This window comes from Anomalospiza imberbis, chromosome 1 (assembly GCF_031753505.1).
Source record: "Anomalospiza imberbis isolate Cuckoo-Finch-1a 21T00152 chromosome 1, ASM3175350v1, whole genome shotgun sequence".
Lineage (NCBI taxonomy): Eukaryota > Metazoa > Chordata > Aves > Passeriformes > Viduidae > Anomalospiza > Anomalospiza imberbis.
The window spans coordinates 143563923-143588008 of NC_089681.1; the positions used below are offsets into that span (position 1 = coordinate 143563923).

The 24086-nt window shown below is 38.2% G+C and overlaps 1 protein-coding gene across 3 annotated transcripts in view; it reads right to left on the reverse strand.

Moving 5' to 3' along the window:
• Positions 1-228: 228 nt before the first annotated feature.
• UBE3C (ubiquitin protein ligase E3C) overlaps positions 229-24086 on the reverse strand; it is a 70564-nt gene continuing 46706 nt past the window's right edge. For 2 of the 3 annotated variants that reach the window (XM_068174474.1, XM_068174495.1), the window contains 5 exons: positions 14499-14711; positions 7283-7471; positions 7119-7185; positions 6158-6288; positions 229-3027 (listed from right to left, as the gene is read on the reverse strand). In XM_068174474.1, the coding sequence (XP_068030575.1) occupies positions 2857-3027; positions 6158-6288; positions 7119-7185; positions 7283-7471; positions 14499-14711 (771 nt within the window). In that variant the 3' untranslated portion in view covers positions 229-2856. Of the gene's footprint in view, positions 3028-4671; positions 5050-6157; positions 6289-7118; positions 7186-7282; positions 7472-14498; positions 14712-24086 lie in introns of those variants that run through there. The other variant, XM_068174485.1, reaches the window with a different exon arrangement.

A 24086-nucleotide genomic window follows, 5' to 3' on the forward strand; every position in this document is an offset into this window, starting at 1 on the left:
AAATAAAACATCTGAGTACTGCCAGCAAACTCAAGTTCTCTCCTGAAGGTTTCTGCAGCTCTGTGATTGCTGCAATTACAGCTCTGTGCAAGTCACACTTCTCCCAGCCTACCCTCCCTGTGGCACCCTCTGCTCTCCTGGCCACAGACAGCAATAGTGGGCACTGGCTCCTTTTCAAAAGCACAAAGTGGACAGTACCAGTCACCAGTACTTGGCATGACTCCAACACAATCTTCAAAATACAAATATTTAATAGAAAAATTTAATTTAATTTTACAAAATACAGATACAACACTACTCAATGTAGCAAAATAATGGAATTGAAAAATAATTTCAAAATATTTAAAGCATTAGGTTCTAAAATAAATAATGCTATCTAAAAGAAGTGTTCAGGTTTTCAATTAGGAGGAGGCAGTTTCACTATTACTGATCTCTTCAACTTCTTTACAAGTTTCATAATTTATGTAGAAAAATATACAAGAAAAGAATTTGGGATAAAGAATAGGTTGAACATGTAACATTTAACATAAATAAAAAGCCTAAAGCAAAACCAAAAAGAAAACCAATAATTTTATTTCTGTACATCAAGACTACAAATAGTATTTTAACACTTCATTTATTACCCAAATTAAGAAATTATACATTTTTATATGGTTACTAGTAAACATCTTAAAACCACTCAGTTTCCCCACATTTAAAAGGATATTGCTGGTTACTGCTTATTAAATAGGAAATCCAGCAGAGTTTCCAGTAACAGCAAAATATTTTTTTGCATAAGAGATGAATACAAATTTGATTGTAATTTTTGATGATTTAAAATATAAAAGTGAAGTTTACAGGGATGGACTGATGAATCTTACAGTCTGAACTATCATTCCTTTTCTAAACTCACTGGAGTTTGCATACGAAACCCTACAATGTGCCTACTATTGGAGGATCAGCTCCTTCCATATGAGAGCAATTTTTTACCCAGATATCAAATTATATTAAGCAGCATATTCCCACTTACTTTTCTCAGCAGAAATACTGCAGGGAAATGGATATAAAAGCTGTTTAATCACAAAAAAAGTTAATCTGTTTAGTGTCTACGGCACACATATGGCATTTAAGATGGAAAGAAATGATAGGGTAAAGGAATGTGAACACCACAGGCTTCAAATATAAAAGATAAAGCCTGATAACTTTGGTTCAAATAACTTTAATAATTATTACATGTATATTTTTCCAAAGTGGTGATTTCTATATGTACTGTATGCAATAGGAGACTGATTCATTTAAAACCAACCAACCAATCAACAAACCTGTACAGGCACAAAAGACAGAAACAGGACAGAGAAAACCTGGAAAAGTCACATCCATTCAGAACAGTGTCCAAGTGATAATGATGCAGCAAAGGTTGAACTTAAAATACTGCAAATCCATTTTCTTCAAAGTGTTTCAGAAAGCACAAATGAAATATTACACCCATTTTATCTCAGTGTCTATCATCTTGAGGGAAGGCAGTATAAAAAATCAGTTCTGCAACAACTATCACAGAACCATGGACTATGCTGAGTTGGAAGGGGTTGATCAGGATCATCCAGTCCAACTCCTGGTCCTGCACAGGACACCCCAAGAGTCACAAGTGTCTGAGAGCATTGTTCAAATGCTTCTTGAACTCCGGCAGACTTGGGGCTGTGACCACTGCCCTGGGGAGCCTGTTCAGTGCCCATCCACCCTCTGGGTGAGAAACCATTTCATGATACCCAACCTGAACCTTCCCCAGTCCAGTTCCATGCTGTTTCCTCAGGTCTCATCCCTGTCACCACAGAGCAGAGATAAGTGCCTGCCTCTCCTCTTCCCCTCACGAGGAGTTGTAACTGCAGTGAGGTCTCCCCTCAGTCTCCTCCAGGCTGAAAAGACCAAGTGATCTCAGCCACTCCTCACATGGCTTCCCCTCCAGGCCCTTCCCCATCCTCATGGCCTCCTCTGGATGCTCTCTAGTGGCTCAATGTCTTCTTTATATTGTGGCACCAAAAACTGTCCCCAGCACTCAAGGTGAGGCTGCCCCAGTGCACAGCAGAGGGGACAATCCCCTCCCTTGCCCAGCTGGCCACGCTGATGCCCCCAGGACAGGGCTGGCCCTCCTGGCTGCCAGAGCGCTGCTGGCTCGTGTCCAACTTGCCATCAACCAGGACCCCCAGGTCCCTTTCCACAGCTGCTCTCCAGCCTCTCATTCCCCAGTCTGTCCTCACAGCCAGGGCTGCTCTGTCCCAGGTGCAGAACCCAGCACTTGCCCTGGTTGAATTTCATATGGTTGGGGATTGCCCATCTCTCTATGATTTGTAAACAACTACAATATAAGTTAAGATGTTAGGCTGTCAGAAATGAGCATTTTCATCCTCTCAGTTCTGGGATATCTGCAAACATCTGTTTGCCTTCCTTCTAAAAGATTAATTACAGGATGTTAGCCCTGTCTCATCCCAATGCACTGCACAGTACACAACTTTATTGCCAGTTTGCAAAATAATTTATGTTTGAACAGCACAAAGCCAAAGCTTCATCTTTGGTTAATTTCACTGAGATGTCACTGTTCTTTAAATGTGCTCTTTCTTCACATAAACACAGAAATCAGCCACGCTGCACACAGCATTCACCGTTTTGAGTCATAAAGCAGTGTCAATGCAATATTCAGTAATGGAAGCTAACTAAGAAATCATGTTTAGAAATGAAACCTATTTGAGGGCATTTGGTAAGACACAAGAGCTGCAGAAATGTAGACAGAATTCCCTTAAAACTGCTTGGGTATGGGTGCTGCTTATAGAGTAGGCACTGGTTCGTTCTTCTGCAGATCATCCGGATAAGCATGGGTTGGACTCAGCTGAGTTCAAATCCAGCAGCACATTCAATGGCATAGAGGAGCTTGCTTCGCATCAGGTTCTCATCATAAAACTCGGGAAGCTTCAGCAAGTTCATGCAGGTACTGGCAGTAGGCAGCCTGTCTAAATCAGATCCTCCGTTGTGAATGCAAAATGCAGGATATAACTCCTGAAGATGCAACCAAGACAAAAAACAAACACATATCAAAAAAAGGTATACAAGGCAAAACCTACCCTCTAGCAGCTGGCACACATCTCTGCAAGGTAAATCACTAGATGAAAACCTGTCACAATGACACTCAAATGGCATTTCTTTCATTCCTCATACCATCAAAACCACTCCTGAATTATGTAGTGTCTCCCTCTGCCTTGTCCCAACAAGATCCACTAATTTGGAATACACAAAGCAATTTATGTGATTCTAAGGAAAATACAATGATTTGTTATTGTTCATACAGTCTATGGTACAAATTCACAATGCTACACAAACATAATATCAACGTGCATAGTGAGTCTGTAATGATAAAAACTTGTCAAACCCTGACTATTCTTCTGATGCATTAAGTACTGATCTGAACACACTTTAAAGACATTTTGTATGTAGTATTTAATTGTTCTAATAATATCCCATTTCTCTTCTTCCAAAAAGTAGTACAGTGAAAAATATATTTATTTGTTACATCCAAATCACTGCTTTTGCTGGCAAGACAGTATTCATTTTATCAAAAGCTTGCCTGAGGTAAAAAGTTTCTGATTTTAGAAACTGGAAAAAAATTCCAGCTTCAAAGGCAAAAGGTCAATGAGATTCTAAGCTAAATTATTGTTCAAATGGAGGCCTTAAAAGTATTTCATGGCTAAAATGTTGCATTTTTAGTGTTCCTTTCAAAATGCTAATTGAATTCCCCGACTCTAACTTTAAAAATGGAAAAATGGAGTTCTAAATTGAAATGTCACGGCAAGGGCACCATTTGTTGCATAATTAAATACTGTACAGCGGGAAACTGCAATAGTTTGGAAGGGAAAAGTATCATCAATTTATTATGTGACCTGATTGGAACTTAACAATTTTCAACCGCACTTTAATGATTTTTTTTTTTTTGGTCTGTAACAATCACATTTATTAAACTTATTAAACTTTAATTAGCTTTAGTAAATGTTATTCTGAACCTGACTCTGGCAATGAAAGTTGAAAATTTTTAAATTATCAAAGCTAGACAATGTTATCTATAAGCTACGACCATCAAGGTGTTTCCTAATCTTAAATCAACATGCACGAACTTAAAGAAAACATACTGGTCCCACAATATAATGCATACACAGAAAACTTCAGAGTGAGAACCAGAAATACACAGAAAACTTCAGAGTGAGAACCAAAAATTGTGTTTCTGTCAGAAAAATACAGCCCACACACTGAAAGTGCAAACAGATTTTGAAGACTGTTTGTGTTCATGTCTCCCATCAACATAAACACGTTCTCATGCTTACTTGGCTGGTAATACTCAGCACTCCTGCACCTTCCAAGCTCCAAACAATGCAGTGCTATGGGCTACCAAGACATTCCTGCTGATAATACCAGTCACCCACTGCCTTTTCTGACAGACACTTGCTGGCAAGCCCCTGGTTTGGAGGTAAACCCCTGTTTACAGGTCCTGCTGCAGCCACCACGGCTGAGGTCCCGCTCTGAGCTGCCCAGCAGAGCGGCTCGAACGCCCTCTCAGCTGCTTTCCTCTGCCAACACTGCTGCATGTGGCTGAGCATGCAAGCCCCTTGTACAGTGAATTCATCTTTTAACTTACTGCTTTCATGCTGAAAATCTGGGGACTAATTTGCTTCCATTTTTTCCTAGCCATGCCTGTTACAGGCAGTTTGTGGACCATCTCCCAGATGAACACACAAACTGCAGCTTTCCACATTTAGCTTCTTTCAAGTGTGTCACTGTCAGCCTTAATATTTTTAGACTTTTGATTCACTTCCTCCATCTCTTCAAATGTCACACCGGATACCTCAAAGCTGGGTACCTACATCTGCATTTCCTCCTCTCCCCTTGTAATTAAAGAGGATGACAACAAATGGGAACTTCTGCTAACTTGGTTTCCCAGTTGTTTCCCAATTCTCCCTTCCTAATGCGACTGATATGCACTGCTCTATCTTGGTCTCATCCTGGAGTTTTCCAATTGCTCTTCCTGCTGTCCTATAAAATCCTATTTATTGCTACAGTACTGTACAGTGATATTTGCATGGATGTGGGGGGTTTAGGAGAAAGGCCTGCAGACATTTGAATAAGGAATCATGTAAATCAATAGACAAATACCTGAGACAGGATTCATGTGATTCAACAGCCATGTCCATTGTCTCCATATCCATATCTATGGACACTCTTTACTGTTAAAGGGGATGTGCTTAGCATGTTTTGGGGAGTCTGAGACACGACTCATTTCATTCTGAAGCTGACACATGGAACAGTCAGACCAATTACCAACTGAAAGTCGGCAATCCAGCTCCAATCCTAGATGTCTATAAAAGGAGTGCAGCTGAGCTATAGACTACAGATACTGAAGATGGAGGATGTTGCCCATCCCCATGGTAACACAACCACACAGCACTGAATGTACCCACGTTTTAGAGGAAATGATGTGATGGCTGGTTCTTAGCCAAAATTTTGTAGTCCACTTAAATTCATGGGTAGAACAACCCCAGAATTTAGTTTCAAAATGTCTTCACCTTGCCTTGGTCTCTCTTTAGTTTTATCAGTAATACAGCAAATTTTCATACTTAAGCTCCACCATAAAAAGCAATCTGGAGACTGCAGCTAAGTAGTTTGCTGCTAAGGGTAATGAGCTGTGAGCTACAAGCAAATAAATGGGAATTAGAAGAAAAGAAAATATGTGTTCTGTTTCAAATGGTTAATTTAAGAAGATCAAATTTAATAATTGCTTTTTATATCCTAAATTCTCTTTTGCCTGACTCAGAAGACACTAGGTTTAACTCAACCTGTTTCTTGAAATTGGTAGCAACTCTCCTTCTGCACATGAAATGGCAGCAGAGGTCTTCCATCACATGTAGCAAGTGCTCTAATCAGTGATTCAGAGGCTTATCAAATTTTGCAGTTAAAACAGAAAACAACAGAACACTTCATTACATATTTTAAAACTGTACTTATTAGACATGCAAATGCAAACATTGAAGCTGTTTCTGTAGTCATGGATGAGTATTCTCAAATTGTAGATTCCTAGACAAGAAAAACTTGGACCAACATTTGCAGCATTTCTAAAAGCTTGCCAGGAAGTCAGAGGACATACCTTAAACCCCAAAAGAGGTGGTCGAGAACAGCTCGTCACAAATTTGAGGAGTTTGCGTTTCTCTTCATCAGTGAAGCTTTCTACAACCCGCCAAAATATTTTAATTACAGGATGGTCTGCTGTGTAGCCACCTGCAAAGAGATTGTAATTATTTACAGCTAGAATAGTTTTATGTAAGAAATAAATTCTACAGAAAACCTAGCATCAATCTTGAAGGTTTGGGGAAAGTATTATAGCCATCAGGCTTGTATTGCTAACTTCCAGTACCTACATATCTGTCATCACCAAAATTTCACTGCTTACCTATGGCTACTATATCCCTCAGCTTCTCAAATGCAATTTTCTTCACTGAAGCCTAATTTAAATTAATTTTATTTAGTTTAGCATTTGGCTACTAACTTCAGATTATTGCCTTTCACTCCAAGAGTGTGCAAAATCTGCAAGACCCAGGATGTTATGGAATGAATCCACTTACCATGAGGTAAGCCCAGATGGGAACTGATTATTTGGTAGCTACTTTTTGATTACATTCACAATAAATGCAGGGGAAAAATGAAGTATGATACCTTGCATTTCTCACAAGGAAAATATATGATATCTCTCTTCAGACTGTCTGAAAAATGGTAAGTATCTAAATGATGTAGTAGAAACTACTATCCCAAAGTAATTTGCAATCTTATTTTCAGATCAATCAGATACAGTCTAATTTTAATTTAGAAAAGAAACATCTGCAAATTATCTGGCTATAAACTTGCATTTAAGCATGTGAAAAAAATAAACCGTGTATCTCAACTTCCCACCATTTATAAAATTGGGTTGTAATTTTAGCCAATTTTCTGAGTTTGGCCAAAGGTAACAAGAATGACCTGCAACTTTTTCTAAAAAGGTAGGATAAAAAGCAAGTTCACTTATTCCCAAGTTAGCCATAATAGATTTTTTTACTTAAGCAATATATGCTTACCTGAATAGTTTGTGAAAGATTTAAGGTCATCCAAACTGATAGGAACTTGTGCACCAGAAGTCAGAACCTAACAGCAAAGGAAATTAGACCATTACATTACAGGCAGAAATCAGCAATTATTTCTGTTTAGAGCAATTGCTTTGTGCAGCTTCAGGCAGAAGTACCTGTATTTCCTGCTGGTCAAACATCCGAAGCCACTCGAGGTTCACCACGTTGGCCAGCCCCTGGCGGAAGGCCAGGCAGTGCTGGCGGATCTGTTTGTTCAGCCTGTAGTCTGCCACCAGATGGATGTACGCGATCCGGTTGGCGCTGGTGACGGGAATGTCCTTTCCACCCGGCTTCAGCTCAACCACCTACAAACACAGCCATTCTCATCACCTGGCCAACTGCACCTCTGTGCTCTAACTGTGAAATGGGGCTGCAGAACATTCTAGTCAGTGATGTATCTGTTTGAAGTTGGCTAGAACACACCCGGGAATATTCACCTCAAAGGAAGACAGAAGATTGTGAGGAGCTGCAAAGGTAGGTGTTTTTTCTGGTTATGTGTAAGAGCATATTCTGTGCACCCAGACCTGCAGCTGCCAATGCAGCTCATCACACAGCCCCCCCCATGGTTTATCATCAGAAAGCTGGATTAGGCAAGCTGTGCTTGACTGGCTGGGCTCTTCCCTAACTGCTGCTGGTGAATTCTGCAGGGTCACATTGTGGTAAAAGCAATGTCCGCTGAGTCAAAATTCAAAGTCTGACAAAAACCTGATTTTCCAGATGTTCAGCATTCACAATTCATGCTGTGGAAAATGTCCTGTTATACATACTCAGTATATTCAATGAAAGTAAAAAAACCCAAACAAATCAAGCCTAAGTGTTTCTCTACTGGGAAGCTCAAGTTTTGTCCTTCAAGTACACCAATGTACCTCAGTATGGGAGAATTTTTAAAGAAAAACCCCAAAACTAAAGATACTGTACTTGCATTAAGATATAAACCAGGTTCCAAGATGGTTGTTATTAGAACGCTATAGGCCTTCATATAGTCTACTCTTTACTACATAAGGTTAATTTTATTAAGCAGCAGCCCAATTGGAAGGTATTATTAGAGTACTTAAGAACTTAAAAAAACCTAAAAAGTTGAAATACCATCACCTTCTGAACTTTTCCAAACACTGTTGGTTTTTTTCTACACTCTGGAGTCAGCAATTTCTTCATTTAAACCAACAGTGCACTTCAATATGTGGTAATGACAACATCTTTAGAGTATAGAGAATTAAACACTAGTAGCTTCTTTTCTAACATGCTACCCAATACTGTGAGCTGTTATTGTCCTAAGCAAAATGTGCAAAATGATATGATTAAAAATGCACCGTGATTTTAAGCATTCAGATTTTTTCTTGATTCATAGCTCTTTAAGGCAAAAGGAACCATTAAGATCTGTGAATTCTGACCTCCCAGGTAACACAGGCCAGAGGGTTCTGTCCAGAGATTCCTGTATGTAACTCCATAAATCCACAGATGAGTTAGAGCACATTTTTAGAGACGGGCAATCCTGTGATGGTGTATCTACCACTTTCTTTGATAAGCTACCACAACCTGAATTACAATAGGTGTTAAAAATATGTCTTACTTCCCACTTTAATCCTTCAGCTGCAAGCTTCTCGCTTTTTTTATTTCCTACAGTAAAAAAACTCATCAACACTCCACCATGCCTGGGTGCAGGTACTGATAATGTTTAAACCCTACTCCTGCAAGAGTTAAGCAAAAGGGAAGTGCCAGTGCAGGTGACACCATTTCACAGCCTGTACACATTATCTTGTTCTCTTTGACAAGAACCAGGGACACAAGAGCCAGGAGGGCTCTCTCTGGGATCCACCCATCGCAGCAGCTGGCCTGGGACACAGCCAGGGACCATTTCCAGAGGGTACAGGCCAGTGCCTGGGGCCACTGGCTGGCCTGAGGGTGAGGGCATTTTTACTGGTAAAGTCCACATGGAGTATTAATAGAAGTGTGGGACATGTTCCATCCCATAGTGCAAACAGGTGATGAGAAGGGGCCCCTGCACTGCTGAGCTGTGTTTCATCCACTGTAGTAATTTTACTACTGTTGCTGGAAAGTTAATCATCAGATTAATCCAATTATTGACAAGAAACATTCTAATTTTCACTTCAAATCCAGTGGGTAAAGTTTCTTCATACCCACTGTCCTTATTTCAGTGCTGAAGAGCTTAATCAGCTCTTTCCTTCCTCCTCAAATATATCCATGATGTAACTTCAGGGCAGCAACTTCATTAATCTTCCCAGAGACTCTTACATGGAACTAAAGACAGTTCATTTAATTTCCTCCTATAAAATACCTTTTACAAAGCCTAACAAGACCAGAAAGCTTTCTCTCACTTCTTAAATTCTTGTCCTCTTTAGCTTTACACGATCAGAGCAACCAGTGATATTCCACATGAACAGATCAGTGTTGTGACCTCAATATTACCTAATACTTCACTAAATGCCCACTTACAAACCTTCTTTACTTGTTTTGCAGAACTGCAGAATCCCTTGGGTTTTTGACACCATTTAATACAATCCTTCTCTCTGAGGTATGGACACACTGAATTAGGCCATAGTAAAGTACATTCAAGTGTATTTGTATCACCTAACTCATCAAGCATCTCTTATGGACACCAACAATACACTAATAGATATCATTCTATGTGCATACAACAATTTCTGGGAACTCAGTATTTACACTAAAAGATGCTTGAACTGACCTCCTTCCTAAAATAGCCAAAGGGAACTACTGGCAGGGTGTTCTAGAAAACTTCTGTATTTTAAGATTCATCCCAGCACTAGGTGAAGTAAAATGTCTGACCTTTCCTGCAGGCCAGCAAACAGAAATCAGGACACAGATTAATTTACATTTGCATTGTAATAGCACTGGCTCCACAGTGCTGTAGGGATGTCAGGAAAGCTGCATTCATTCTATAATAAAAAGCTATTCTCTCCCCGTAAAGTTCTTCCTTCAAAACAAAGGAAAAAAAAAGATGTTGCACTCTTTCTGACCGCTATTTTTATAAAACAGGACAAAGTTGTTTTGTTGGTATTTTTTAATCCTATTATTCCTTTCATTTTTGTATTTTTAAGTAGCAAATATTGATTTCTGATCCAGCAACATTTCTGTAGCTCCCCTTCCTCTCCAGAGCCCTGCATTGCCTCCAGTACAGGTACAGTTAAGTGCATTTCCTGGGGTCTTCCAGAGACTAAATTATCCATTTTCAGAGTTGTCAGTGTGAGGTTAATTTTACCACTGTTGTGTCAAAATATCATCCAAGACCAAAACAAAAGGAATAACAGATCACAAATAACAAATATATTATGCCAAAATGACTAAGAAGAATGTAAAACAGAAACACTTGGTAAGCATAAAACTAAAGTAAAGTTAGATGCACTCAGTGTTTTCATGGCATTAAAGTAACTATTGTAGAATTCCCACTTAATTCTAAAAGTCAGGAACGATTGTTGAAGAGTTCCTTTTCAAAAAGGCCACAGCACTACTTAATAGATCATAAACACTTTCTCAGCTTCATTTTTATTTTATCCCTCCGGTCTTGGCCACTAGATGGAGCACGACAATAACCCAGGTTACCCGGGACGGCCACACGAGGATACTACAGCCCTGTGTCATCTTTCTATTCTGCAGATCTAAGTTTAAACAAACAAACAAAAAGCATTTCAACTTGGTTTGTAATCAAAATCGCATGTACTAAAGGCGATCAAACCATAGATATATTTAGGTAAGCATTCAGATTGTTCAGACAAATTTGATTCCCTACTCACAAAGTGCATCTTCATAATGAAGGGGAAATATCAGAAGGGGACAGAAAACTCTCATATGAAGACATAAGACACGTTATCTCTTCACAGAATCACAGAACCTCCAGTGCAATTTCATACAGCTCTTATAGATATTCAAGAACTCCTACAAGATGAGAATCTTTTATATTCTCTCTTGGGCTCTGATCACTTTTGTTCACATCACCCCTACAGTTTCAGCCCCCTGTTCAGTTTCTGACCCCTACAGAAGTCAGTCAAGTTTTTTTTCCCCTTTCCCTGTCATCTGCCTTCCAGAGGTTCATGCAGGAGTTCCAGGTAAAAGACTGCATATGAATGCCTAAGAATGCATTTTCTGTTAGTGTTATGAGTCTGCCTGAGAGGGCTCAGCCTCAGCTTAAGTACTTTGCTGCTGAAAAACCTCTAAAATCATCCAGCTAAGCCACTATATCCTAGTAAAGAAGTTGTCGAGACAGAAGCTTTCAAAACTCTTTTTAAGGCTCCAAAATTCTCCCCCAAAGAAATGTAAAAGCAAAGAAGTCCCCTTTGGTGAGTCAGCATATTTTCAGTGACAGCAATGGCAATCACACCTGTTTAAAAAGCACAAGGTGTCCCAAAACCAAGTTCTGTATGTTATGGATTTCACAGAAACTGCTGCCATATATATCATAGTGCTTCTCTGTGGATTTGTGCTTTTACACTTTATTTATGGACTCTTCTGATCACACTCAATTTGTGATCCAGGTACTCTCGAGTATCAGTGTTTGAGACTGATACTCTCAAGCAGAGTTTCTGGAGTACAGCATCCAACATTTCTGAAGGAAGAGGAATGAGTATATACATCTCCCTCTTGCCCTGGACAGCCACAAAACTTGCCTTCCTCACTGAGAGAAGGGGAGGGAGGAAGGTCTGAGAAGAGAAGGTATTTTCCTGAATTTGCTAACCTTATTCTTACAGACATTTCATAACCATCTCATCTGCAAGATAAAAGGAAAAACTAAATCAATATACAGACCTGTAACCACAGGCTGACCTCCTCTGAGACTTTGCTACTGGCCACCATTTTCTGCAGGAGACCCAACAGCTGAAATGCAGGCTGGTATCACTGCATTAGATAGATCTTTATCAAAAGCTATTTGGGGTTGGAAGATAAGGTTGATGGCATAGCTCCCCTAATTAGCAGGTCTAATGTGCAAATTATTAAGTACCTTTTTCAACTTCTGGTGAATGCACTTTGACAATAGTTTAATGGGGTCTAAAAGCACATTACAGGATTGGAATCAATACACTGATAATAGAATTTCCACCTTCTACTACTGACAGAGGCAATAGAGCCCCTTTTGAATGTGTCTTTCATTGCAGATAATGCTTCTGTGGCACAGTTGGTGGATGGACACTGTCATGAGCAGAGCTATTTACAATGATAGATTTATGATGCATTTATTGGGCACTAATTTATTAAACACTAAAGTGGTTGTTTAGCTGAAAACTACAATAATGTACATTCAACATAAGGAGTGCAAATTAAGCTCTTTTCTCAAAGTGAATTAGCCTTACCTTGGCACAATCAATTAGTATGCAATGGTTACAAGTCAGATAGCAGATAAAATGTATTTATCCATATGAGGTTTATTAAGGTAATGAAATGAAGTATAAAAAGAGACTTGTTGCACTGAAAGGCAGAAGACAGTGACAAGAACCAATGGGTTCTGTTGAACTACACCTAACAGGCAGTGAGCCTCATAAAAATGGCAGATACTTTGTGGGTAAAATGTCCTCTCTTCAAGTATAAAAACAGCAAACCAGCATCAGAATATTTATTTTAACTTACATTTCATCTTGTTAGTCAGCAACTCACTAATAGATTAAATCTTCCTTTTAAAGTTATGCCAAACAACTACAAATCAGAAGTCTTGAGAATAGCAGCCATAACCCACATTTTAGATAGTAAATTGGATTTGTGTTAGCTGTGACCAACAAAGCTATTACTTGAAGCAGAATTGAAGAAATAGTTTTAGAATTCAGACTTTCCCCCCCACTGTTAAAAATGCCGGGTAATACTGGAAACTGCCACTTGGTGTGCTTTGCTCCCTAGAACCCAACCTCTGGGTGCTACAGACCTCAGTTCAGTACCAGCACGTGGTACAGGCACTCCAAGAATGTGCTTTTGGAAAAGTTTTGTGCTAAGATGTGATCTGTATCACATCTTTATCTCAAGTTTTTGAGTGTTTTTCTGAAGACAGTGCAGGTCAGATATTTTCATATAGGGAGTATAATCCAGGGAGGAAAATGACATATGGCACATGTTTAATATCAAACGTTACTTATATCAGCAACTGTTGCCTCTCCCCAGTAGTGTGCTTTAGGAATCCCAAACCTGAGGGTACTATTTTAAAACTTAATCCAATCCAGATTTTAGGATCTTCCAAAATGACAGAAAACTGATGACAGAAGAGTAAGATAAAATCCAAGCCCAGCACTGTTCAAGCACAAGTCTTGGCCAGCAAACTTGCCATGACTTAAGCAGCCTCAGAGAATTCAAGTTCCCAATTTCCAGGACAGGTTACTGCATCTCAGTGGTGCTGCTGCTCTGGAGATGTGCACAGACCTGGCCCCCCTGAGCAGCAAACCCAGAGCACTGCTCACCCCCTCCTGGAGTCTCTGTTTCTGCCTAACAGGAGGCTGAATTCAGATATTGCTGCTCATCACAATGTGGTCAGGTCTACTTTTTTCATCCAATTATATGCCATAATCAAGTGTAAGTTTGAAATCCTCCATTTTAAATCCTCAAAATTGAAAGAGGAAGCATGACAAAAGACATTACCTAGGAGGTTACCTGCATTAGCACACTAAGGCAGGCTTTTAGAGCTCTAGTGATGTTTATTTTCTACTATGAGTGATCTTTAGTAGACACAACAGAGCAAATAAAAGCTGTAATCAAATTATATTGTGCAACTGCATTAAAAACTTAGACTTAAGGACTGTTTTTCAGAAGCACTGAACACCATTTATCCCCTCTGACTAATCTGGTATCTCAACCCTTAAAAAATAAGGGCAGGGGTGAAAAAAAAATTGAGGCTGGTCAAACTTCAGGCTCTCTTACTTTGAAAATTACAGATATAGAAGACAATGCTTATCTCACAATAAAGGGTCTTTACTATCAGTATTATTTAAAACCTCTGTGACTGCTAACTGTAATTCTAAAACCAGGCAGTACTTCTGTAGTTTACACATCATCTAAATTTTGCTATTATTACAAGCTCAATTGAAAATACAACAAATTTTTGTTCAAGAAACATTCTCAGGCAACAGAACTTTATATGTATGACTGTTAGAAAACAATCACTGCAGTTTACTCCTTAGAAGACCAGACTTTTAAGTAATCATCAAAACAATAACACAGTTAGTTATTCTCTACTCCAAATATTGAGTCAGAATCCCAACTGATGCCTCACAGCACCTTTAACAGTTGCTTCCCATCCCATTTAAATTTAAAAAATAGTAAGTAGGGATAGTAAAGATTCATCAGTCATAGCTTAAAGAAAAAAAAACTCAAAGCCATTCTTACCTGCGCTTCCCCAAGGTCATTATTGACCACGGTGAAGTTTAGTCCAAGTTCTTCCACATCCCCTTCATAGCTCTTTAGAAAAAGCAAATTTTTGTACATTTCTGGGTCTAGTGAAGCTAAGTGATGAATGTCAACATCAGCACTTGTCCCTAATAATTTTGAGAGGAAAAAACTAGCAAATGGCAGCTCCACCAGCATATTTTCATAAAGAGCCTGAAAAATAAAGCAATTAAAACACATTAGATTTTATTGTAGTACATGCAGGAATTCAGAAGGTTATTGTCTATTTCTCAACTTTTGAGTAATTCTGTCTTAATTTGGAGCCTGAGTAGGTTCTTCTGGCATGGAAATAGCTCAAATATTGCATAAATTTAAGAATATTCATCCAAAATTTCAAATGTGAATATTTTTGTGAAATAGCAAGGTCCCAAATTTCACAAATTAATTATGTTGTGTTTTAAAATGCAAGGTCATTGTTTATCTGTCATTACTCCTAATCCAAATTGCATTATGTTCAGGAAAAGGAAGGTTTGCTAAAGGACAACAAAACTGCATCAAGAATGTCTTACAAAATAAGTTTACACCTCTACTTCCATTAGCACCATTAGCACACTCAGTATTTATTCCATCCACATCAATCACTACATGCAGAACTGTCATCCCCCTCATCCCCTTAAAATAACTCTGTAAACCCAGTGCATTTTAAACTAATAAAAACTATCTGGTGCATGTTACAGAGATTCATGGCTGCATGTTTGGTGAATTCCACAGTCAAAACGTCCTCGTTCCCAAGCCAAGAGTTTACCAGTTCTGGCTGCGACACAGGTCCAATCCTTTCTGTGCCTGACCCTGTTACAGATGTCAAAAATTAATGAACCGAACACGTACCTAACTCAAATCTTTTGACTGCAACCTCAAATTATCCCCAAGACTTTTCAAACTCCAGCAGCACCATTCTAGGTTCATCTACTGTATGGGCACATTTCCATGTAATGCAAAGAATCTTTGCATTGTTTTTTATTAAGTCAGTAACATCTGCTTGTTTGGAAGAAAAAAGTACTTATGGTAGCTCACAGAAGAATGAGAGGTGTAGCCTTCAGAGCTATTCTGAATAAAGGACCTTGCTTTAAAAAGACCCATTCCTGGCACATGCTGCCTTTCTCACTGTCCACTCTGTTTGCTATATCAGCATCTCTACCAATGACAACCAAATCTTTACAGAACATTAATATCCCTGCCAGGCTGATCAGACAAGGCATCACCAAAATAACATCATTGTAATATCATTGTTTGCTCCATTTTAACTCTCCAAGAGCAGAGTTTTGGTGTTACTTAATTCCTCCATAATCTGCTGCAAACTTAGAAAAGGAATCCCACTGAGGGGAAAAAAAACTGAAAAAAGATTAATAGATGCAGCTCTAATCACTCAATTATATTCCAACAAAGACTTTAAGAAAAATATACACAATTCCTTAAACTTTTGAAAGAACATTTTTCTATGAGGTGAGTTAGACCTTGCAAAAAAAACCTGAGAATAACGAGTTCAAAGCCAAAGGGTGCATTATATTTAGAGCCATATGATTTATTCAAGGTGTAGAAGTCAAAATCCTCATTTGTATAGCTGACTTTAAAAGCAAACTAGAGGGATAAATCATTAATTTGCAATGTGTAAGGTCAGTGTTTGCTGTTCCTGCATTAGTAACAATAAAGCTATTGTAATTCCTTAAATATATCAAAGCTACCCGAATTTAAAATGGAATTCCATCTGTGACTCATAAAATGTAAATGCAGAGGTGTAATTTTTTACACAAGGCAGGTTTAAGCCTTTAGAGCATTCAATATACAAGGACTAATAAATGATAGCACTAAAAACTATGATCACATCAGCTAAATGGATTATAAATTAAATTTCCATAATGTATGCAACTGAAATACAAATGTAGACATAAATCAAGGTATTTTCTAAACACAGGTTAATTACACAAATTCAAAACCTGTCTATTTTTTATGCAAAATAATCCACTTAGCATTTTTCAAACTGGTCTTAAGTCTTCACCACTTGCAACACTTGATCCTAGAAGCCTATCAATAATTCCTTGTCAGGGAAAAAACAGCAATAGGTATATTGAAGAAACTTGTATGTTATTTTTCAAGTGTCTGTCTTTTATGAGTGTTTATTGCTAGAAATTGTGCCAAAATGATTTGAAATAAAAAGGATTAATTATGGTAGAAGCTTTTTAATATAAGTGAGTGCAGCTGCAATGCAATTAATGCAAATTGTGATGCTATCAGGAAAATAAATGTGAACAACATCACTGGCTATTTCTGTTTGCTGCCAAATAACTTCAGTAATTTACTACATTAAGAATCAATAAAAAAATAATGCATTTCAAATGCATCACTATTAATCTTCAGGTAGTTCCAAAGTGAACATTTATAACTTCATCTAAAAACTATATAAAGCATTTTTAAATAAACTAAATTGTGCAACTTGAGAATAACTTTAATTACACCCTCTCTTAGCTAAGTGATTGCAATATTCAAAATAAAGTATTTTTGGAAAGAAGACAAACAGTAGTGTTTCAATTAGTTTGAAAGTCAAGCTATCCTAATAAAGTTCAATAAAAATGCACTAAAACTCTGGTGAATAAAGTCAAGATGAACTTTGGTTTTGGTTCAAAGAGGTGAAGGCCACCATTACAGCCCCAGCACTGTGCAGAGATACTAAGAAGTGCTGTGTACAATATGAGTAAATAAACTGAAACCTTATTTTCTGGATTCCATCTAACTTTTCTGTTTCTCAGTCAGCATCAACTGATCAAAGTACCTGCTGTTGTTAAAAAATGTGATTCCACACATTGCTGCCAGGGCAACAAAAGCATCAGCTGCTGATTCCCCTGGGTTTGTTTGCAAGCAGAGCAGCTGTACAGTAGAGGCTACAGGGTCATTACAACCTGAGTAAGGTTCAAAAGTTGCAGATTATTTGTGCTGTGCTTTTTTTGGGCTGCTGGATTTGGAGTTTGCAGAGTGGGTGTGTGTTGGTGGCCACAGCATGGACATTGAAGCTTCTTCTAAATTAAGAGTAAGATCCAGCTCACAGCCATGGCTGAAATGGGGTAGGAATTGCAGGACAATTTGGTTTTACCAGGAGCACAACGTTCCACCTGCCAGCTGCCCATGGAAGCCCACCCTGATGGGGATTTTTTCTTACTAAAGCTAATCTAAGAGCCAAGAGGGAGACTCCCCTCCTTCCTTGTTTTTCCATGCTGAACTGCCTTGGGAAGCTCTAAGTTACCCTGTTTTAAGCTTAGTTTCTTGCCTGTCTGAACTCTCTGAACTGGCTTTCTGCAAACATCAGCGTCAAGGAGGCAGAAGCCCAGCATCAGCAACAGGCAAGGGAATGGTGACCACCTCTACCAGAGGAAAGCAGCTGCCAAATTAATCAGCTGCAGTGTGAAGCTGCATCATTAGAGTATACCTAGACAGTCCTTTAATACAATATATGGTCATGCTCTCCACACAGAACTTGTCCTCTTTCTTCCTCTCACAGCCAATGAGCAACAGCACTGATGGCAGAAACTGGCCTGCTCTGGGACAGAGATGTCTACTTCTGTTTGCAAAATCAGAGCTTCCTGTTCCTACACTGTTCCAGGAGCTCAAAGCAGCAAGTTTAACCAATGCACATTTTAAAAACTAATGTCTTCTCAAACTTCAAGTACTCTCACCCTCTCCCAAGTCTCCTTTCATTCTGCAGTAATCCCCAATGCTTTTCTATGATGAGCTCTGACAGTTCCCATTCCCAGCTTTCCCATCTGAGCCCCTAACCCCATTGTCTCCACCCTGCAGCCCATAGCCTGCAGCAGGCCTATGGAAGGCAAAGAGTCCAGATGGGAAGTCCTGAAAGGAGCAATTGGTGGCCATGGATGGCATCAGAATTGCAGCTTCTAACATTCAGAACTGGGGGTCAACACCAACAACCTCAACTCATCCTAGAGAGCTCTGCCTCCCTGAAAGGCTGGGATATTAACACTCCAGCTGGACAGAAGGGCAATTTGCAGGTACAAGCTTGGGGTAAGAGGCTGGTCTGAAGCAGAGACAGTGATGTTCACATCACAGGCAATCCCACAAGCACTGTCATGCTCACAGGGTGACACATTCCCAAGTAGCTAAAAGGTAATGTCTGCTGAAAAGGCCAGCCTGGATTTCCCAGCACTCTTTCAAACTCATGTAGATTAGGAATGCTCTTTAGTTAAAAGCTGACATCTCTAGATATCAAAAAAAAGTAATTTAAAACCTTCTGAAATGACTAAACAAAAAACCCGAATTATTTTTAGTATTCTCCAACCCAGTGTTCTAATTATGTCAAGCCTTTTCTATTTTCTGAAGAGATGGTTAAAATAAGGGTTTTTTTTCTGGTTAAAAGGCCAAGAGCAATTACTTTACTATGGAAAAAGTAGTATTCAGTCAAAGGAACTTCATCCACCTATCTCCCCCTTTGTAAGAATGCCTGCAGAACACACTAGAATATTAAAAACCACCAAAGTAACAGAAAGCCTACTGTGGTTAGTAGTTTTCACTTCACCTGCAGCCTGAAGGCCGTCGTTCCTCTTTTAAATAATCTCAGCTACCTGTGTTACTGCGTAGTTCCACAGTAATTGATTGCTACAGGGATTGGCCTTTACTCAGTTCAGTGACACAGATCACAATGTGGGCATTTGAAGTGATGAAAAATATGATCGTCGGACACAAATATACTGAATGCACTCACTACACATCTGTGACGTGGAGGAACAAGAAACAGTTCTTTAAAGCAAGCACCCTTCAGAATACAGGCATGCAATCAGTATCTGTAATGTATTATGGAAGAAGGATCTGGGCTGAGGGACAGCTGTACCCAGTGGCAAAAAGAGAAGGATGACAGTTCTCTGGACAAGGAGGACTTTTCTTCTTTCAACAAAATAACAATACTGCCTGACAGGGACTCCAGATGGTAACTATCATGATACAATTTAAGTACTCCATAATCACACAAGGTATTGTTCAGGTATGACCCCAAGATTGGGAAACTGCTCTTCAGAAAGAGACGGTTTCACACCATGTTTTAGATTTGGACAAAATGTAAGCTGTTGGAGTCATTTCAGCCAGATTAGCAATAAACAGTAGAGGTTACACGAGCACTTGAAAATGCTGAATAAGGTTCAACAAATTGCATAAACAAATTCACAGATGAACTAATTAAACCTCCCTCCCTGTAAGGCAGCTTTAGTGCCTTTACTTACACTTTCAGGTCTAAAACTAATTCTCATTTATTACTTCAACAAAAACCTTTCTTAAGAAAAATAATCAGGCACTGCTTCTACTTTCCATTAATCCTTCACAACCCTGAACTGTATTTTAAAGCATAAACAATGCTAAAATCATATCCCTAGAAAGATGCACAGCTTTTGGGATAAGGCAGTAAATGACTGGACTTAAATTCAGTTATTTCCATAATCAGTCCTCAAGACCATAGCCCCTTCTATTTCAGTAATTTTAAACAGTTACTATTAAATAATACTTAGCACTTACAGAGTGCAATAGATCTTCAAAGCTGTACAGAACCATTAATAAAAATGAACGAAAAATAGCAAAACCATTAGAACTTCCTTCTACAGTATTATTTATATCCTAGAAATATTTCATCACACTCACAAAGCTTTTGGGGGCAGCAGAGACTTTTCAACCCTAATGAAAAAGATTAAACTAAAAATTTACGTTAAATTAAAATCAACATGTACTCATATTTTGAAGCATTTTTAGATCTAACATTTAGTAATCTCTAGACAAAATAACGTCTTAAAGATATGCTTAATAATGTGCTTAAAAGTGAGCAATACCCAAATGATATTATTTTAAAGCCAATACAGCAAAATAAAATTATTTCTCTCAGGTGTGTGTCTCAATGCAATGTGTCCTGTTACCTTGGAGCTATAAGCCACTGTTTCCAAGCCTCTGAGCAGTAGCAGATGTCTAGATGCATTTGTATCACCATAGAAATGGAAATTCTGGTGCATTATCTTCCCTGTATTACTGTGAAAATTCGTAGCTTGCCTTTGCTCTGTCTTTTAAAAGAACAGGAGTCCAAAATTCCACAGCTTGATGCCTGTAATTAGGCTTCTGCGAGCCGTAATAGCCCTTGCAGCAGTGTCAACATAATTGAATTTTTAAATTATTGTTATTGTTTTTTTAGAGAAAGCCTTTTGTAAATTGGTTTTACTTCAGATTTCCCACTCAGTGTGAATCTGAAGGTCAGTAAGTACAAGTTTATAGAAGTTTCAGAGATTTGAGGTGGCAAGACTCAGGTGTAAAGGATCTGCCTGTCACAGGTGCTGCAAATCCCTGAAATGGATGGCAGGGGTGTGGCAGCACAGACCTAACTCCTGAACACAGGACCAGGAAAATGTAAGGATCCATTCCCAAAGACTTCATTGGATCATATCAACTGTAATGACCTTGAGTTAATTTTTAATTTAAAAATGGAAAGTCATGCTAGTATTTTTATTCTAGGAATTTAGGATGTCTGTAATTACATTAATGTTTATTACTGAAACAGAGGGCTTCAGAAATGCCAGCACGTGCAGAAAACTACCATCTCATCAGCTTGATACTTTCTTTCTCATTTAACAGGAACAGTTATCTCTGTAATTTATGCCATAAATATGGATTTAAATTGCTATCAATGTCATTTGGGGGGTTTTGAGGGATGAGAGAGGAAAGCACTATGGATACCTGTGGATGCACTGGATAACTGATAGTTATCATTCATTACTGAAGTTCCAGTAAAGGCTTAATAGATTTTTCTTGTCTCAAATTTAAACATAATTTAGGAAGAACTTGAAGATAAAAGGAAAACTTCTCCTTATTTAAGTTTAATCTTTTGACATCCTGAAACATTTAATACTATATAACTAACCTCTGGATATGCTCCTAAGATAAATCTGTATTTTAATAGCAGTGAAACTAGTAATTTTTAAAGTTCAAACCAATGTAAGGATTTCAGTAAATATTCCAAACCTAATTGATTGAAATGGATGTAGGTGTTCCCAACTGTGAAAAAAGATCAGGATACCATTACCACACACTCTGTTTATTTATTCCCTGTCTAGGAACCTGATTTAGAGGCAATAAAATGCAATCAGTACACAAACCAGAAGCAGGAATCATCTGCTAATGGAACTTTTAATTGAGGAGTGACCACTGACATGAGGTAATTCTTTCAATGCAGAACTCCTTGCAGAGACCTCTATGCACTTTATCACGGTAAACAATCACTAACATATGCATTAAAGAAAATTTAAATACATTATGACCCAATAAATATCACAATCCATCAATGAACACTTTTCCTCCCTAAAGATTTAGAGCTAAAATACCCCATTTCAGTAGTCTTTTAGCACTAGACATATATTTACACGGTTACTACTAACATAGCTATTTGTAATCAAAAGATAATTGGTTTTGTTAAATGCACCAGTACACAAAGGATTTGTCAAGCTGAAGAACTATGTCAGAAAATAGATTCAAATTGGTTTACATCTGAATTCATAAATCATGAAGTAACTTCCACAAGGTATCAGTTCTGCTGTCTTAGGATTGTGCTTCTGCACTGCAAGTTTATCATTAAAGGACCATGCTACTTCCCATGGTCAATTCCTGTTTTGATTCCATATCAGATGATTCAGGATTTTCTGAGACAAATGACCATCAGTTAATTTGCTCTTAAGCAAAATGCTGAATCTACAAAATCATGTGAGAGGTAATTGAAATTAATAAACCCAAGAGTTTATACCAATTACCTCCTCTTTGCATCAATATCACCAATCCCATACCTACCATTCCAGGTACTAGTAGTACCAACTGGGGCTGCAGCACAAACTAATTAAGGGTGTACTGACTTAAATCAAGCCAAAGTGGGTCTAATTAAGTGAACAACAAGAAAAGGGAAAGGGCAGCCTAAAAATCAGAAGGAAAAAAGCACCACTCTCCAACAGTGAGAGTGGCAGTGCAATGCTTGACACACCATCCTACCCAACAATCGAGTACATGGAAGTCAGCTCTCACTGTACAGTTTGCTTGCTTTGCTTTCTTTCCACAAGCTTTTGGTGCACGAATGGCACTCAAATATGTTATTAGAAACATTTCCTTGAATGTTTTAACTCCATCCATGCAGCTTATTTATAATTTAAGAGTTTAGGATCTGATGCAGATCTTGCTGTGGAAAGACTCCCCTGAATCAATACTTCCTAGATAAGGCCTGAGAATGATTAAGAACTACTTTAGTTTTTCTGCAGAATGGATTCTACAGACACTGCTCATCTCAGAATTGTACCTTCCAGACAGGCACAATACTCAAAGTCACCATAACAGTAACTATAAGGCACACTCTCCAATACACAGAAAAAAAATCTAATCAATAATTAGGCCCCACATTTACTTGTAGTCTAATAAAATCTGTATTTGATCTACTATTACTCTTCAAAAGCTTCATTTTGCCTAAGGACTTATTTTGTAATTGTTTTTTCCAATTATATATATTTAATAACATTTAGATGTGTGCAAAGACCAGTCTGTTAGATCTTAAATCAGTAAACTACAAAAACTCATAGGAAAATAAAAATATTTCATCAATATAATATCCACAAGTCCATACAAATTACTGACCTCCTCTATACCATTAAATATTAATGTTCAAGGAACAAAACCTAGATTGTATCCACCATCAAAATAATGCTAAAATTTAAAATGAAGATGTTCGTTTTTCTCAATCCTTGCTGCTTCTTCTATAAAAGTTCTTTACTTGGCTCCACAAAGGAAGGACTCAGTTCAAAAACAACTCAAAAGACATTTTGTTCTCCATATTGCTTTCCCAATCATTTAAGGCAGAAGTTGGGTCTTGGCAAAACAAATCTAAATCTTTTCAGAAAACCTTAGTGTCTCCCAAGGACTGCATATTCTATTGTTTAGAAAAGGGGACTTAATATTATGTTGCAAAAATAGATGTTCTTCAGCAACATGAATGTGTGACTCACAAATGTTATTTAATATTCTGGAATGAGAGAGGTGGTAGAATTCAGTAAATTCAAAGACACTGAGTGTATTATACAAAAATCTCTACTGTCAGAGTCATTCTGCTTAACATGCAAAGACAGTCACTGCAAAACAAAATAAATGCAAGAACCAGCAGGTTTATGTCAAAAGGGAAGAAGAGGAAACCATAAAAATTATCATACTAATCTATCTATGGATTTCCTGCCATATTCTTAAACTAATGCTGATACTTCATGAAATTTAAGTAAATTATCCTAAGAATTAGCAGCTTGATGTCAAAGAATTCCAAATGTAAATAATGTCCTTTTCAACAACATCTGTCACAGTAACATCATTGAAAAAAAATGCAAATGTAAACTGGAAATGGAGAAGTATGTTCTATACTAGACTGGGCTTAGGTAAGAACATGGCGAAGGTCAGATTTTAATTGTCTGTCACTGTTCTTCTACCTAGACACTGTTTCTGCTGGAATGGTTAACCAGTGTTTCCCCCTTTTCAGGT